Source organism: Mirounga angustirostris, unplaced genomic scaffold, assembly GCF_029215605.1.
Source record: "Mirounga angustirostris isolate CCGP_5_RB_7025 unplaced genomic scaffold, mMirAng1.0.hap1 SCAF_16, whole genome shotgun sequence".
NCBI classification, from domain to species: Eukaryota; Metazoa; Chordata; class Mammalia; order Carnivora; family Phocidae; genus Mirounga; species Mirounga angustirostris.
The window spans coordinates 56196665-56215455 of NW_026991724.1; the positions used below are offsets into that span (position 1 = coordinate 56196665).

General features: G+C 51.2%; 1 protein-coding gene across 1 annotated transcript in view; it reads right to left on the reverse strand.

Annotated features, from left to right (window-relative positions):
- Positions 1-214: 214 nt before the first annotated feature.
- NLRP12 (NLR family pyrin domain containing 12) overlaps positions 215-18791 on the reverse strand; it is a 31550-nt gene continuing 12973 nt past the window's right edge. Inside the window, 8 exon segments of the mRNA XM_064580611.1 lie at positions 215-1905; positions 2443-2613; positions 4554-4724; positions 9540-9661; positions 9663-9717; positions 13066-13236; positions 15113-15283; positions 17366-17536. Of these exon segments, the coding sequence (XP_064436681.1) occupies positions 1818-1905; positions 2443-2613; positions 4554-4724; positions 9540-9661; positions 9663-9717; positions 13066-13236; positions 15113-15283; positions 17366-17536 (1120 nt within the window). The 3' untranslated portion in view covers positions 215-1817.

An 18791-nucleotide genomic window follows, 5' to 3' on the forward strand; every position in this document is an offset into this window, starting at 1 on the left:
GGAGGAGCTGCTTCTTGGGCTTCACATCTGTGTATGCTTAACACTATTGTAAAAGAAATGCCTGCTCACGTGCAGGTGTGAAAGAACGTGCACGGGAAGCCCCAAATGGCTGCAGTTCCCCACCCCAACATGGGGACACGTGCCACGGTCTATTCTCCCATTAAGGAGTCACCCTGATACTTAGAGAATAACTTCCCCCCCCTCCTGCACCACCTCCACAATCCCAAGTGGGTCGAGATAATAAGCTAAGCTCAAGACAGTGGTCATACTGAGAAAAGGGCAATGGAAGGAGGGTGTCAGGAATGAGCGCCTTGTGGTTCCCCTTTGTAGGATTCAAGTGGATGCAGGACCTCGAGTTTCACAGTGGGAAAATGTAATGCTGCCTGTGCTGGGGGGTGCATCCAGCAGGGCTGCTATTTTAGGCTGTCCTAAAATGCCATTTTTCCTCCCTGTTAACGGAAAAAATGCTCAGCACACGCTAAACTTAGCTGCTGGTTTTTAAGAGCTTTTACTGGGAATGGACTGCTAGGCTTCATAACCATTTCAATGGAACAGACCCTCCCTGGTCCTGGAGGGTTATGCCCCGTGGGTCTCCCCAAAGTACTGCAGTATGGTCCCCAAAGTCAGGCCTAGGGAGCTGCCTCGTCCCTTCCACCGTGCCACTAACCAGGATCCCCAAACGCCGCCTTACAAGGCATCCTGTTGAACCTTAGTCCTCCCAAGAGCCTCCCACGGACCTTACTGGGCTCTCCGCGAGAGGCAGCCCAGAGTCCGGGCATCGGGCCCATGTTTCTGCTTCAGCTCTAAGTGCCTCGGTCATGACCCGTGGGGCTCTTTGGGAGGGGGGGCTGGAGGCCAGACACGCTACAGGGAGCTCAGTCATGGAAAGGGCTGGATTTCCAGGAGCCGAGTGTGATGTGACCATTCGTGGGACGTTTATTGATGCCCACAGGAATGACGTCTGAGGAATCTGATTTACCTCCCTTTCCAGACATCCATGGATTACAAGTCACGGGTTCCTCGACAAATTACCTCTGCTTCCTAGGAAGTTCCAGTCTTTCCCAGACACCTTCACTTAGGGCTTCAGTGCGAGCGGCATGCTCCCGGTGTCCTTGGGGGTTCCTGCCCGTCACCGGCTGGGGCTGAGGTTCCCTATCTCCCAACAGGGAAAACCTGGGTTTGTTCGAGTTCTTATCCACAGCACAGTACAGATGCTTGGCCGGCCCACAGTCGGCTAACCCTGGCAAGGGGTCCAACCGCCGTGCACCTGCCTCCAGCCCGGCGGCAGGACCACCTGCAGAACAAGACTGCGAGGGTGCGGGTGTGCCCGCTGGCATGACCAGCGTCCTAAGGCACGCTGCCTGGCACTCCCGTTGCACCGCTGGTCCTTGAACGAGGTTTCTCAGCCTCGCACAAATGTCATTTTAACTAAACACTCTAGCCGTAGGGGGCTGTCTTGTCCTTTGCGGGATGTTTGGGAGGATCCGTGGCCTCCACCCACTACATCCAATAGCTCCCAGCAGCACCCCAATGTCTCCTGACATTGCCAAGTGCCCCGGGGAGGGACAGGGGTGCAAAATCACCCTCTGCTGAGAACCATCTGGGGCCCTGTCCTAAGTTCTCTCCATGACATCCGCATTCCCAAAACTAATGCTCCACGCTCCATCACACATTGATGACAGTCCCCAAGCAGAAGGGATTTATCCTGCGTGGGAGTTTGCAGGAGCTAAAAGAGCCTGATCATCACGTTGACTAACGCGCTGGTCCTGGGATCACCTTCCTCTGTCCTGACTCCCAAGAGAACAGCCAGTGGTTGTTCAGCAACCGATGTCCAGGTGAGGTTTCGTTAGCCGAAGGGCTGCCAGTCTTCTGTGGGTCATTTTATTCAGGTCCATTCCAAATAACCTTAGGACACAGAGCGGGACACATTATTCCAGGCCACTGCTGTGGCATTCGAATCTATCACGCCTCCTGCCTTATTACGATAATTTCATTATCTGGTACTTCGTTGGAAACCAGATCTCATCGGGAACCAGGCTGGACTCTAAGCTATACACCAGCGTATGTCCCTGAGCTGTGCCGGCTCATTCAGTCTGGGGGATGCTGAGGAGCCAAGAGGTGGAACGATTTGCAGAAACCCATCACAAAACTGCCAAGTGACAGAATTAGAACTTGAGGCCTGCTTAAGTAATTCCAGATTCTCTCTAAGCTACAACGGCCTCATCTGACAGATTAGGAGGTCGGTCCCCAGTGAATTACCCAAAGTCACCCAGCTGGCGAGGGCAATCCACGCTAATTGCACACATTAGCGCACGAAGGAAATGTTTCCAAATTTTCTAGCTTATTTGTCCATCTGAACCATGGATCTCGATTACTGACCCTCACTCCCACCCCCAAGCCCCACGCCCCTGCCTCCTTCAGAACTAGAAACCCGTCTCTCACCAGAGGACTCGAAGTTTGCAGCCGGGATGACTCAGCCCCTTGCAGAGCAGCCTGACCCCTGCGTTCCCCAGGGCGTTGTGGGTCAGATAGAGCTCCGTCAGGGTCTGGCTGACCCCGAGGGCGGAAGAAAGATCCTCACAGGCTTTGGTTGTGAGACCACAGCTATCCAGCCTGTGGAAGACCAGGAGTGGTTAAAGAAACATAGGAGCTATTTTGGAAAGTCTCTTGAGAGGGATTCAGGGTGATGTTTTCAGGGGACCAATTTAAGAGAAAGCAGAGTAGAACCCAGCTGGTCCTGGTTAAGGCCAATGTGGTGATGGAAAACATTTAAGAGAGGCATTTAAGGACGCTTGTTAATTCACAGCTCCATCTCTCTAGGATGCCCACTGATTTTGCAGTCAAGTACCCACTTCCCTTCCTGGTAATTCTACCCCAGGAGCCAGTTTCTCATTGAAACCTCAGTCTCTGTCCATCTGGGGTTCACACTGTCCTTAAGCTCAGGATCCAGGCCTGAGTTGGTTGGTTTCCATGTCTCCAGTTACCATGAATGGTTTCAGGTGGACAGAGAACCCACCCAAAACGGGTGAATCAGAACCTTACTTGCTTCCTGGAGCTTTTCTTTCAGAACTTAGACCTGGTAAGAAGAAGTCCTCCTTAGAGCTGCAGGTGTTTTGCCATCAAGCAGGATCAAGGCTAAACTTACTCAACAGAGGAATCAATACAGCAAAAAGTACGGAAGATAATAGAGATCACAAGTCCAAACACCTAGGGGCGCCTGGGTGGCTCAGGCGGTGGAGGGCTGCCTTTGGCTCAGGTCATGATCCCAGGGTCCTGGGATCGAGCCCCACGTCGGACTTCTTCCTCAGCGGGGAGCCTGCTTCTCCCTCTGCCTGCCACTCCACCTGCTTGTGCTCTCCCTTTCTATATCAAATAAATAAATAAAATCTTAAAAAAAAAGTGTCCAAACACTTAGATCAAGCCATGCCTGAAGCAAGATCAGTGACACGTCAATAAGCCCTCCTTTTTTTTTCCCCCAGGAGCCAGTATGAATTGGGCTGCCACCTGCCCGAACAGTGTGCCATCTGATTCTCTCTGATTTCCGATCTGCCTCCCATTGTGTTTCTTCCCTGCATTCTCTGCTGTTACAATAAGAACAGGTAGCAGGATATGCTGAAGGCCAACTCTGTGCTGAGCACCTTGCTAAGGGCTTTGTTTGCTTCGTCATTTATTCCTCACAGCAACCGTCGGAAAGCAGTACCATCACAGCTGGGATGCTAAGTGGAAATATTTTAATCTTAGTTTGGCTGAGCTTGTGAGACAAGAGACACCAGCTTCCAAAAGGAGGTACAAGACAACAGCTCTGGACTTGCAGAGGAAGAGAAAAAACCAGCGTGGTGCAGAAGGGTCAGGAGAGGAAGGTTAGGGTGAGACCCGTGGTGGGGGAGGGGCTATGCAAGGACGTTGACCCAGATTCCATGTCAGGAGACTGGGCAGTTGGGGCACTTCCTGTGGGGGGGGGTCCCGTAAGAACACGCATGTGATCCCAAAGACAGAGGTGGCCTTTGGATACCTGCCAGATGGGGGGGAGATACTGACACCCCGGGACCCTAGCAGCACCAATAAGGGGAAAGTGCTGTCCCTGAGCCCCCGTCTCGATGCCCACCTACCCAGGGCCCCAGATAATCGAGAGACTCAGAAACGCCCACAGTAGAAACAGTCATTTGGGGTGGGGGCCAGGCAGGTTCCAGGGAGAAAGAAGAGGGAGGAAGGGACCATTCACATTTGGCTGGAATTCACACTGCAGCAGACTGATTTTTTATTCTATAAAGGCCACTGAAGAGCCAGGCATCTGCGCAAGTAAATGTCAACAGAAAGGGGAATTTTACAGAAAATGTTTACAGGCAATGGGCGAAGGGAAAGTGAGGCATTTTGCGTTTGCACCCCACAGAGAACGAATTCCTCTGTGAGCTGTTTGCAGCTTTTCTGTCCACCTCTCGGGGCTCCCGGTGTCTTCCAGGGCCGTGGAGGGATGGCCCTTCCATGAAGAGAACACAAGGACAAGGACGCCCCCCACCACCGGGACCCCACCCGTCCCAGCGCCCGGGGCTCACCACAGTTTCTGGAGCCTGCAGGTGGGGTGTCGCAGCCCCTCGCACAGCGGCCACATGCCCGCGTCCCCCAGGTCATTGAAGCTCAGGTCCAGTTCCCGAAGGTGGCGGTTGACCTGGAGCACCGAGCAGACACCCTCACAGGCGGCCGAGCTGAGCCTGCAAATGCCCAACCTGGAAGACAGGACGCCCAGAGCCCAGCGCACTCGGCCCGCAGACGTCCCCGGGGAGGGCTCTCGTGCCGGGCGCCCCCAGACAGAAGAAGGGAGAAGCAAGGGGCAGGCGGGTGGGCAGGCAGAAGGGAGAGAGAAACAAGAAAGAGAGAGGGGAGCGGGAAGGAAGGAACACAGGAATATTTGGTATGGGTTGGGCATCGGATGGGTGCTAGGGTATGAGCGTCCGGCAGCTACTGTAACAAGTACCCCCGCTGGTGACTCACATGGTAGAAACTGACTGTCTCACGGCGCTGGGAGCCTGGTTCCCCCCGCGGCCCTGAGAACCTGCTCCAGGCTCTGCCCCGGGGGGTCTTTGGCGTTCCCTGCCCTGTAGAAGCATCACCCCGATCTCTGCCCCCACGTTCGCACTGCGGCCTCCTGTGTGTGCCCTGTGTCCGAATTTCCCCTCTTCCCTCTTCGTGAGGACACCTTATCCAGGGCTGGCCCGCTCCAGCAGGCCCTCACCTGAACTAATTTTTTTTTTTAAGATTTTATTTATTTATTTGACAGAGAGATAGACAGAAGAGCACAAGCAGGGGGAGCGGCAGAGGGAGAGGGAGAAGCAGGCTCCCCGCGGAGCAGGGAGCCCGATGCGGGGCTCGATCCCAGGACCCCGGGATCATGACCTGAGCCGAAGGCAGACGCTTAACGACTGAGCCACCCAGGCGCCCCTATATTATTTTTTTTAAGTTTTTATTTATTTATTTGAGAGAGACAGAGAGAGAGCACAAGTAGGGGGAGAGGCAGAGGGAGAGTGAGAAGCAGACTCCCCTGCTAAGCAGAGAGCCTGACATGGGGCTCGATCCCAGGACCCCGGGATCATGACCTGAGCTGAAGGCAGACGCTCAACCGACTGAGCCACCCAGGCGCCCCACCTGAACTAATTTTATCTGCAACAGCCCCGTAATGGGCTGGGTTGTGCCCCTCCCAATTTCGATAATGGAGCCCTAGCCGACACCTGATCTCCCAGCTTCCAGCCTCCAGAACCGAATTTCCACCGGAGGCCACCCCCTGAGGGCCTGGAGGCTGAGACTTCAACACGGGGATTTTCTGAACACATGGACCGGTAACAACAAGTGATTTACATAGGTCTCCCTGTCTTGTCTTGTCTTTATTTTAAGTAATCCCCACACCCAACGTGGGGCTCAAACTCGCGACCCCAAAATCAAGAGTCAGATGCTCTTCTGACTGAGCCAGCCAGGCTCCCTAACAGCAAGTGATTTGTAAGCATTACTTCCTTTGCTCCTGGCGATAGCCGCTGGGTGGAAAATGGTGTCACACCTGTTGTTACGACACCTGTGAGCTCCTAGGCCCCGACAGACAGACGCCATGCACTGCTCAAGGTCACAGACCTGGGGCGCCCTCAGCCACGGTCGGAAGACTGTGCAGGAGCTTCAGAGAGCCAGAAGTGCTATATTTCATAGTATAGTATTTTTTTTCTAGTTTTCAGACATTTCTGCCTGAGATAGAGCTCCCATGCGGTGAAACCCTGAACTCTCCTTTCCTTCGAGGGTGACGCGCAGGATCTGTGTAAATGTAAACGTCTGGCTGGCCTGATGTGTCTGGACAAGAGAAGGAGCCTGGCCTCAGTCAGTAAGAGCCACGCTGGGATAACTGGACCGATGTGTTCTAAAAAGAATTTTTTTTTAATGCATCCTAAAATTTAATGGCAGAAGGGCGCCTGGGTGGCTCAGATGGTTAAGCATCTGCCTTCGCCTTAGGTCATGATCTCCCGGTCCTGGGATTCAGCCGGAGGCCCCACCACCACCCCCACATCACGTTGGGCTTCCTGCTTAGCCGGGAGTTGGCTTCTCTCTCTCCCTCTGCCCCTCCCCCCACTGCTCGTTCTCTCTCTCTAATAAATAAATAAAATATTTTTCTTAAATAAATAAAATAAAATTTAATGGCAGAATAAATATCTATGAATAACTGAAAATCTGCAAAAACAAAAAGCAAAAGACAGACTCTTCCTAACAGTGGAGCATGTAACAAATTACAGAAATTACAACGACAGGAAATTAGATTAGGAGCACAGACACGTGGAGAGCATGGACTGAGGGAGAGGGCGCCTGGTTGGCTTAGGCGGAAGAGCAAGGGACTCTTGATATCAGGATCTTGAGTTCGAGCCCTGTGTTAGATGTAGAGATTACTTAAATAAATAAACCTAAAAAAAAAACACTGCAATATGGGAAGATAGTTTGCAATAGGGCTGGCGTCACAAATCAGCAAGGAAAGCATGGGTCTTTTATTAAATGGCATCGCAAAAATTAGAAATAGAAAATTGAACCGTGCCTAAGCAAACTGTAAACACAAAGAAGAAACTGAATACACCTGCGATAGTGTACTAGCAGAGAATTCCTTTTTTTTTTTTTTTAAGTTTTACTTATTTATTTTAGTAATCGACACCCAACGTGGGGCTTGAACTCACAACCTCGAGATCAAGAGTCAGCCTGCTTCACCAACTGAGCCAGCCAGGTGCCTGGCAAAGGATTTCTTAGACCTGTCACAAGAATATAAATCATAGAGTGAAATAAGTCAAACAGAGAAAGACATGTATCATATGATCTCACTGATATGAGGAATTCTTAATCGCAGGAAACAAACTGAGGGTTGCTGGAGTGGGGGGTGGGTGGGAGGGATGGGGTGACTGGGTGATAGACACTGGGGAGGGTATGTGCTCTGGTAAGCGCTGTGAATTGTGCAAGACTGTTGAATCTCAGATCTGTACCTCTGAAACAAATAATACATTATATGTTAAAAAAAAAAAGAAGATAGCAGGAGGGGAAGAATGAAGGGGGGATATCGGAGGGGGAGACGAACCATGAGAGACGATAGACTCTGAAAAACAAACTGAGGGTTCTAGAGGGGAGGGGGCTGGGGGGATGGGTTAGCCTGGTGGTGGGTATTGAGGAGGGCACGTTCTGCATGGAGCACTGGGTGTTATGCACAAACAATGAATCATGGAACAGTACATCTAAAACTAATGATGTAATGTATGGGGATTAACATAAGAATAAAAAAAAGAATATAAATCATAGAAATACATATGGATTTGACCTCAAACGTTTGATGAAAGCATCCACAATTTGACAGATTGGTGACCTGCTGAGCAGACACTTCCAAGGTATGCAGTCAACAAAAGATTAACGTCTGAAACAGGGAACATCTGCACATCAAGAGAAATGTAGGACACATACCAAAGAAATCAATAAATTACACGAATAGGCAATTCACAGAATGGGGAAACCGAAAAAGCTGATAAGCACATGAAGAGATACTCAACACGGAAATGCCATTTAAGAACATTTTACACCCACCAGGGCTTTAAAGATAGAAAGTCGAATAACCATAAAGATAACCGGCAAAGTAGCTTTCCTAAATTGCGGGTGGAAGAGTAAACTGCCGATCTTTCTAGAGAGCTATTCAGAAGGGTTGCGATACCAAGGATGCAAATGAAGGCTGAGTGTGCGACTCTGCCCCTGGGGTGGGATCTCACTGGGGTTCAGAAAGGGACACGGACAAGAAGGAACAGCAGAGTGGGGGTGGGGGGAGGGGCACAACTCCACAGCCTCTGGTGTTTGCAGAGGATGGCATGCAGGTCAGCTCAAAGGAACGCGGTAGATATGTCTGGACCAGGTCAGCACATCCTGAATGGATAATGGTAAGTGGGGCGGGGACATTGGTGAGATGTATCGTTTACATCAAATTGAGACAGGCATGCCTGCAGATGAGCTTTGGGGTGCCAAAGAAGGAGACAGAATTAAAGCAGAGGCATGTGTGGGTCCATAGTGATATTGTGGTACCGGATGAGGTGGAGAGAAGAATGGGAAGAAACAGGGCACTTCTCCAAACGTAACAAAAGCAATAGAAGCTACGCGATTCACAATGTCTCGAAAGGAAAAAAAATCCCTCCAGCGTGAACGACATCAGATAGTAGATGAGGCTTTTGTAGGACAGACAGACTCTCCTTTGACGCCCCCAAAAATGATTTTCTGAAAATTGACAGCCTTCTGCATTTTCTTTTTGTTCCTTGGGTGTATTCATGCATTCACTCATTTAAAAATATGCTAACTAGGGCGCGTGGGTGGCTCAGTTGTTAAGCGTCTGCCTTCGGCTCAGGTCATGATCCCAGTGTCCTGGGATCGAGCCCCGCATTGGGCTCCCTGCTCCGCGGGAAGCCTGCTTCCCCCTCTCCCACTCCCCCTGCTTGTGTTCTCTCTCTCGCTATGTCTCTATCTGTCAAATAAATAAATAAAAATCTTTAAAAAAATAAGTTAACTAACTTGGACTTAAAACAAAAAAACTTAATAAAAAAATTAAAATAAAATATATGTATTTCCAAACACCCCTGAGCCAGGTCTTATAGTGGCCATGAGAGTATAGAACTGACACAGCTCCTGCACTTTTGGAAGATCACACCCATGCACAAGAATGACGAGTTTTAATGAGTGATGCTGAGAAGCATAAGATCAAATTAAATCCCACAGCTAGGAATCTAGACCCTATTCAAGGGTTAGGGAAGGCATGCATGGGGAAGAAGCATTTGTTTTGAGTCCTAACAGATAAAACAGATGTCACCAGGGTAAAAGGGGGGTTAGCAAAGCAGAAGGGCATCCCAGGAAGAAAGAACAGCTTGTACAAAGGCCCTGTGGCAGAAAAATCTTAAGAGGTTAGTTACGAGAAGAGGGGAGTGAGCATGACCCCAGTGAGCCCAGATATAAGAGCAAGGACTGTGGATTTGGACTCGGATGATGGTGAGCAAAGCAGGACTCACTTCCGGAGGGTCTGAAGCTTGCACTGGGGATGCCTGAGGCCCTCACACAGCAGCAGCACCCCAGGGTCCCCCAGGTCATTCAGGCTTAGATCCAGCTCCATCAGGTTCTGGTTCACGCTGAGTGAGGGTGGAGGCGAGATCCTCACAGGCAGCCGCAGTGAGGCGGCAAATCTTCAACCTGCAGAAAATCCAATTCAGCATGCATCATGGAGTGTTTTCCACACAGCGCCAATTTTATCCTCCCTATCCCCAATCGTAATAGTTTTCAAACAAACAACTCATTTTTTTAAGAAATGGGCAAAAGCTTTGAATAGACATTTCTCCACAGAGAGGAAACAAGTGGTCCAAAATCACATGAAAAATGCTCGGCACCACTCATCACTAGGAAAATGCAAATCAAGACCACCACGAGACACCAAGTCACATCCATTAGGATAGCCATTATAAAAAATGATAATAATACAGTTTTTTTAAGAATTAAAAAAAAAAGAACCTGAAAATCACAAGCGTTGGCAAGGACGTGAAGAAATTGGAAACTTTATGCACTGTCGGTAAGAATGAATAATGGTACAGTGGCGGTGGGAAACAATATGGCAGCTCCATGAAAAATTAAAAAATAGAGACGCCTGGGTGGCTCAGTCGTTAAGCGTCTGCCTTCGGCTCAGGTCATGGTCCCAGCGTCCTGGGATCGAGCCCTGCACTGGGCTCCCTGCTCCGCAGGAAGCCTGCTTCTCCCTCTCCCACTCCCCCTGCTTGTGTTCCCTCTCTCGCTGTGTCTCTCTCTGTCAAATAAATAAATAAATGAAAACTTTAAAAAAAATTAAAAAATGGGCGCCTGGGTGGCTCAGATGGTTAAGCGTCTGCCTTCGGCTCGGGTCATGATCCCAGGGTCCTGGGATCGAGTCCCGCATCGGGCTCCCTGCTCAGCGGGGAGCCTGCTTCTCCCTCTGCCTCTCTCTCTTTAAAAAAAAAAGAAAAAAAAATTAAAGAATAACCACATGATCCATCCATTCCATTTCTGGTTGCATATCCCAAAGAATTGAAAGTAAGGGCTCAAAGAAATATTTGTACCCCAGTGTTTACAGCATTATTCAAAATAGCCAAAAGGTAGAAGCAACCCAAGTGTCCATCGGTGGATGAATTGAATGGATAAGCAAACTGTGGTATATCCATGCAACGTAATGTTATTCAGCCGTAAGAAGGAAGGAACCTCTAAAACACGCTACAGTGTGGATGAACCTTGAAAAGATACTGAGAAAATAAACCAGTCACACACACACACACACACACTTTGTGATTCTACTTATAAGAGGTACCTACAGTAGTCAAATTCATAAAGACAGAAAGTAGAACAGAGGTTATCAGGGGCCGGGGGAGGGAGATGGGGAGTCCGTGTTGAACGGACAGTTTCAGTTTTGCAAGATGAAAAGTTCAGGACATGGACGGTGGTGATGTTTGCACAACAGTGTGAATGTTAATGCTTAATACCACGGAACTATGTGCCTCAAAATGGTGAGATGATAGGGGCGCCTGGCTGGCTCAGCTGGTAGAGCGTGCGACTCTTGATCTTGGGGTGGTGAGTTTGAGCCTCACGTTGGGTGCAGAGACTACTTTTTTTTTTAAGATTTTATTTATTTATTTGACAGAGAGAGACACAGTGAGAGAGGGAACACAAGCAGGGAGAGTGGGAGAGGGGGAAGCAGGCTTTCCCCCCTGAGCAGGGAGCCCGATGCGGGGCTCGATCCCAGGACCCTGGGATCATGACCTGAGCCGAAGGCAGACGCTCAACGACTGAGCCGCCCAGGCGCCCGGGTGCAGAGACTACTTTAAAAAAAAATCGTAAGACAGTAAATTTTATGACATGTGCATTTTATTTTATTTTTAGTGCAATGCATTTTCTTGGCTAAAATAATCAAGAAAATACAGAACCACATTTCTGTGCTCGTCACTTGTGATTCCTCAACCTATCTTTGGTGCTATGCTGTAAGTTTGTAGTGATGTGTTTGGGGTGCTGTTAGAAGTGCCTTAACTTATACAAATATAGAGCAGGAAAACACTATTGTCCCTCAAAGATGTCCCTGGTTGACATTTAGCAAAGTGTCTTCCTATATATAGAAAGGGAAGACAGAGACAGAGTCCTGATTTTACCACGTGAGTCCCTGGATTCAGCTGTGCTTGAAACCAGTATTTCCCTCCGGACTTCTTGGTCACAGAGGCCAACAAATTCACTTGTCTTCAACCACACTGAGATGGGGTGTCTGTCACTGGCGACCACAGGAGTTTTTGCGGGAGGACTTTATTTTAGGGGGCTCTATGGTGCTCGTCACTGATGTTACTGTCCCCTTGATGTTTGTTTATTTATGTTTTATTGTGGTAAAATATATATCATGTGGGGTGCCTGGCTAGCTCAGTCGGTAGAGCGTGCAACTCTTTTTTTTAAAAAAATATATATTTTTGGGCGCCTGGGTGGCTCAGTTGGTTAAGTGACTGCCTTCGGCTCAGGTCATGATCCTGGAGTCCCGGGATCGAGTCCCGCATCGGGCTCCCTGCTCGGCGGGGAGCCTGCTTCTCCCTCTGACCCTACCCCCTCTCATGTGCTCTCTGTCTCTCTCATTCTCTCTGTCTCAAATAAATAAATAAAATCTTAAAAAATATATATATATATTTTTTATTGATTTATTTGACAGAGAGAGCAAGAGAGGGGACACAAGCAGGGGGAGTGGGAAAGGGAGAAGCAGACTTCCCGCCCAGCAGGGAGCCCGATGCGGGGCTCGATCCCAGGACCCCGGGATCATGACCTGAGCCGAAGGCAGACGCTTAATGACTGAGCCACCCAGGTGCCCAGAGCGTGCAACTCTTGATGGGGTCTTGAGTTTGAGCCCCACGTTGAGTGTAAAGCTTACTTTATACCATTCTAACCTTTTTATGTAGTCATCTCTATACCCAACCCAATATGGGGCTCGAACTCATGCCCCCAGGATCAAGAGTCACACCCTCTTCCAACTGAACCAGCCCCGTTTAACCATTTTTAAGTGTAAGACTCAGCGGCATTAAGTACATTCTCAAGGCTCTGCAACCATTACCACCATCCATGTCCAAAACTTTGCATGGTCCCAAACACAAACTCTGCACAGTTCCCCATTCCCTCCTGCCCTGGTCCCATGGCAACCACTGTTCTACGTTCTGTCTGGATTTGACTATTCTAGGGATGTCATAAGTGGAATCATATCATCTTTGTCCTTTTGTGATTGACATTTCACTTAACATCATGTCTTCCAGGTTCGCCCACGTCGGAGCATGCGTCAGAATTTCACGCTTTTTTTTAAAGATAGAGTAATATCCCTCGTATGTATATGCCATATTTTGTTTACCCATACACCTGTGGATGGACATTTGGGCTGTTTCCACCTTTGGGCTCTTGTGAATAAGGCTGTTACAAACGGGTGCACAGACAGTGGATGGATTTTTATACCATCCCTCAATACAAGGAGACTTGTGTTTTAAGTTGACCCCATGAAGAACTCACCACAGGATCTGCAGCCTACACACTGGGTGCCTCAAGCCTTGACATAACAGCCTCAGACCCAAATCCTCCAGGGCGTTTCCCGTCAGGTCCAACTCCACCAGGTGTCGATTGGTGCTGAGCACGGAGGCGATCTCCTGGCAAGCCCCAGGCTCCAGCTGACACTTCCTCAACCTCAGGAGGAAAGACACGTTGAAGAGGCCGCCATCTTGCTGTCCTCTATCCTGCCGGCTCATCCCCTAGCCCCTTGAATCACCCAACACAAACCTACACGGGTCACTACAGCTCAGAGATGAACAAGACTTCATCATTTCCAGCAAGGAGCGTCCCGTCTGATGATGCAGAGGGGTAAGCAAGTATCCTCTAGTGAAGGTGATGTCATTGAGGCTGGAGTGCACCATGGCTCAGGGTGGGGCCTCTAGAGCTCAAGACCTGGGTACGTCCATCTCTGCCGCTCACTAGCCCTGCGCCCTCCAGCAAGCGGTCAGCAAGTCTGTTTCATGTTTCAGGGAGCTGCCGCTGTGCCTTAGGTTCGTTGCCTCTAAAATAAGGATAACAATCGCACCTGCTTCCTAAGGTTGTTGCAAGGACTACATACTTTACTAGAGGGACAGGGTGTAGAACCATGCAGGGCACACAGTAGGTGCTCAGACAGTGAGCTACTGTTTATTAAAACCATCACGGTGGGGCGCCTGGGTGGCTCAGGTGGTTAAGCCACTGCCTTCGGCTCAGGTCATGATCCTGGAGTCCCGGGATCGAGTCCCGCATCGGGCTCCCTGCTCGGCGGGGGGTCTGCTTCTCCCTCTGATCCTCTTCCCTCTTGTGCTCTCTGTCTCTCATTCTCTCTCAAATAAATAAATAAATAAATAAAACCATCACGGTGGAGGGGACGCCTAACTCAGGCTTGGCAAACCGTGCACAGTTAGGGAAGACTCTCTGGGGAGTTTGAGATGGTTCTCGAAAGGCTGAGTAGGAGTTCACTGTCAGCAACGGGATGAGACGTGGCAGGAGACAGTAGAAAACTCATGTGCTGGTCTCTGCCCCCACCCCGTTCCTGACACAGGGCTCCTGAAACCCCTGCATTTTCTTTATGACAAAAACGCTAGGAGTGTCTCTGGTTCTAAAAGGTGGGCTCCCGTGGGCAGCTGGGCACCAGAGAGACCACGCCAGGATGAGAGGCTGGCAACGTTCAGCCCTGCCCCCCACCCTCCTCCAGAGAGGGGGGAGGGGCTGGAAATGGAGTTAATGATCTGCGGCCCACAGAGGAAGGCTCCATAAAACCCCAAGAGCACACAGCTCGGAGGTTCCAGGCTGGTGAACACGTCCATGCTGAGAGAGTGATGCACCCCAGCTCCGTGGGGCAGAAGCTCCTGCTCTGGGACCCTCCCAGACCTCACGCCATGTGGCTCTTCCACCAGCTGTTCATCTGCATCCTTCACCATATTCTTTAATAAACAGGTAAGTGTTTCCCTGAGTTCGCTGAGCCACCCCAGAAGGTTAATCAAACCCGAGGCAGGTTCAGAAGCCAGGTGACAGGGGCGCCTGGGTGGCTCAGTCGTTAAGCGGCTGCCTTCGGCTCAGGTCATGATCCCAGGGTCCTGGGATCGAGCCCCGCATCGGGCTCCCTGCTCGGCGGGAAGCCTGCTTCTCCCTCTCCCACTCCCCCTGCTTGTATTCCCTCTCTCGCTTCTCTCTCTCTCTCTGTCGAATAAATAAATTTAAAAAATAAAAAAATAAAATAAAAAAAAAAGAAGCCAGGTGACAACCGGGGTTTGTAACTGACAGTGAAGCTGGGGGTGGGGGGAAGTGGGGGGCCATCTCAGGGGACCAAGCCCTCACCTGTGGGACATGACGCCACCTCCAGGTAGATGGTGGCAGAATGGACTTGAACAGTTAGGGAACTGTAGGACCCCCCCCCCCCCCCACTGGTGTGGCAGAGTTGCTTGCTGCGGGAAACCCCACACATTTGTGACCAGAAGTGTCAGAGGGGAGAGAAGCAGCCCCCCAGGGGATGCTGGGTGGCTTGCATCAAGAGGGTGCGGAGACTCACTGGATCACCTGCAGCCTGCATCTGGGATGCCGGAGCCCCTCGCAGAGCAGCCTCACGCCCGGCAGCCCCAGCCCGTTGCAGCTTAGGTCCACCCTCGTTAGGTTCTGGTTGGTCATCAGGGCGGCCGCGAGGTCCTGGCACGCAGAGCTGGCCACGCGGCACCTCTTCAGGCTGGGTGGGAGGGAGGGGAGAAGGGCCAGGTCACCATGGTGGTGGATTCTGCCCCTCGTCCTTTGTCTCCCCGCTTCCTTTGGTCTATACCTATTCTCCCCCTTTTCTAAAGTAAAAGAAAGGAGATCAGGGGGTGCCAGGGGCGGGGGGGGGATTGGGGAGTGCCTGCTAAGGGCTAGGGTGTCTCTTTCTGCTGTGGGGAAGATTGCCTGGAGTTTGTGGGGACATTTGCACAAGCTTGTGCATACCCTAAAGAAAAACCACCGCTGAGTTTTCCAGTATGTCAATGATACGCCAATAAAAAAAATAAATATCACATTCTGCATGGAGCACTGGGTGTTATGCACAAACAATGAATCATGGAACACTTCATCTAAAACTAATGATGTAATGTATGGGGATTAACATAAGAATAAAAAAATTATAAATAAATAAATAAAAGCAACAAGAATGACATAAGATGTCTTGGTGCTTTGCAGTGAAGGAAATGCTGTCACAGAGGTGCCCTTAGAGAGGAATTCGAGACCGTCCTACTGGCTCTGTTCTGCGGCTTTTCCTTCACTTGGAGAAGGAGGTGCGTGTGGCCAGTGGGTCCCAAGGAACGCGCCCGCCCCGTGGAAGCTCGCTCATCACTGCATCTCTCCCTGAGCTGCAGGAAAGCAAGGCTGATGGCATTGACCTGAATGAGCTGGTGACATACATAATGTAAGTTCTTGGCACGGTTCCTTGCACGTGGCATGAGTTCAAGAAAGTATGGTATTATTTATTATTATGTCTTTGGGATCGGACCCATATCCTGCTCACAAAATGGTTGCCTGCTTTACTGGGCTCTGATCCCTGTGTCTGCCCTTCAGGACTCGGGCTAGGGGAGCAGGGCTGTGTTCTGGGTCAGGGTCCAGACACCCCTGGTTCCCTCAGCCGGCTGTCATCTAATTTCTCTAAGCCATGCCTTAATAGTGCCATGTTTGGTAACAGCACGGTAGAATATGCATAACGTAAAATTTACCATCTTCACTTTTTTTTTTTTTTAAGTAATCTCTGCCCAACGTGGGGCTGGAACTCAGGATCCCGAGGTCAAGAGTCCCCTGCTCCTCCGACTGGGTCAGCCAGGCGCCCCCAGCACCAGACTGTTTTAATTACTAAGGCTTTGTGCACTCCGCTTTGAAATCGGGGAGTGTGATTTGAGGTGGGAAGCCTGGAAAAGAGGAGATAAAATAAGAGAAGCAGGAGATAATGATGCTGGAATTTCTACTGACTGCTTCTGGTAGGTATGGGCTGAGTCGTGTCCCCCAACATTCATACACTGACATCCTAACCCCCGTACCTCCCAGTGTGCCTGTATTTGGAAATAGGGTCTTTAAAGAAGTAATTAAAATGAGGTCACCGCTGTGCCTGGTGTCGTTACGGAAAGAGGAAATGGACACAGACACGCAGGTGTGAACACACAGCAAGGAGACTGCAGAGGGGAAAGCCGCCCCGCCCACACCTGGATCCGGAACCCAGCAGCCCCGCCCACACCTGGACCCGGAACCCTGCAGCCCCGCCCACACCTGGACCCGGAACCCAGCAGCCCCGCCCACACCTGGACCCGGAACCCAGCCGCCCCGCCCACACCTGGACCCGGAACCCAGCAGCCCCGCCCACACCTGGACCCGGAACCCTGCAGCCCCGCCCACACCTGGACCCGGAACCCAGCAGCCCCGCCCACACCTGGACCCGGAACCCAGCAGCCCCGCCCACACCTGGACCCGGAACCCTGCAGCCCCGCCCACACCTGGACCCGGAACCCAGCAGCCCCGCCCACACCTGGACCCGGAACCCAGCAGCCCCGCCCACACCTGGACCCGGAACCCTGCAGCCCCGCCCACACCTGGACCCGGAACCCAGCAGCCCCGCCCACACCTGGACCCGGAACCCAGCAGCCCCGCCCACACCTGGACCCGGAATGGTGAGAAAATGAGTTTCTGTTGGTTAAGCCCCCAAGTCTGTGGTGCTTCGTGAGGGCAGTGAGCGCGAGCACCACCGTCTAGTCTCTCTGACGGGGCCCCCTGAAGACGGGGGTGCAGGCCCGCCTGGACTCACCTCAGGTTCTGAAGTTTGCAGTCGGGGTGTCGGGGCCCCCGACACAGCAGCCTCACGCCCCGGCTGCCCAGCGCGTTGCGGTGCAGAACCAGCTCCGTCAGGTTCGGACTGGTGCTCAGAGAGGCAGCAAGCTGTTTGCTGTAGGCCTCTGGCAAAACGTTCTTCTCGGGTCTGCAAGGAGGGGACACAGGACAAAGCCTGGCTGTGCCCGACGCGGCACAGCGATTGTGCGGGGACCGTGTGTCACCTCCCGCTTTGCGAAGCGTTTGTCATCTTTACTGGTTACTTTTCTGAAGTGGGCTCCAGCCCCACTCAGGGCTTGAACTCCCAACCCTGAGGCAGGAGTTGCACGCTCTACGGACTGAGCTGGCCAGGCGCCCCTCATGCGTGTATTTTAAATATCCCACTGTAATTATTATTATTTTATATATATTTTTTCACAAGCATTAGCAGCCCACCCAGACAGGGCAGAAAATGTTCAGGCTTTGCTCCTTGTTGATTTAACACCGGGGAGCCCTTTTCCACCCTTTTCCATCCTTTTCCACTAATCAGCAGAGTGTGGGGGGGGAGGCCAGGTGCCCCGGCACTGAGCCCCACTTCATCAGAGATTCTCGGGGTGCATCCCTGAAATCTGTGTTTCGGACAGCCTCCCGGGGGTTCTGCTCGCGTTCCAGAAACACAGATGAACCTACTGGTTTTCTGTAGTCCCTCCCTTTCTTCCCAGCTAATGAAATTACAAAGGTCTCTACTGAAGATCCAGAGCCCGAAATCATGAGCCTGTGGCCTGGGAACTGAATTCCTCCAATGATTTATACATCAGGAGGCCTCACGTGAAAATAGGGGTTTCCACACTTTCTTCAAAAACCAAGTCCGGGCGCCTGGGTGGCTCAGTCAGTTAAGCGTCTGCCTTCGGCTCGGGTCATGATCCCAGGGTCCTGGGATCGAGTCCTGCATTGGGCTCCCTGCTAGGCGGGGAGCCTGCTTCTCCCTCTGCCTCTGCCTCTTTCTCTCTCTCTCTCTGACTCTCATGAATAAATAAATAAAACATTAAAAAAAAACAAACAACAAGTCCAGCTGCACAGGGACCTCATGAGCACGAGGCAACTGCGGAGCCCCCTAGCCGGGTGTGTGATGACCTTGCTCCATGAAACCTCAATGGTTTCATGGTGGCCAGCCTGCCGATATCTGACTCCTGTTCCCCGAGCATAGCAGCTTGAAACAACTCAGTCAGTTATCTTCTAGTTCTGGAGGTCCCAAGTCTGAAAGGAGTCTCACGGGGTGAGCGTCCAGGCGGGTGTCTCACCTGGATAATCCAAGACAATCTCCCCCGCTCAAGATCCTGAATTTAATCACACCTGCAAAGTCCCTTTTAACCTGGGAGGTGACCTAGTCACAGATTCCAGGATTAGGGTGTGGGTGTCTTTGG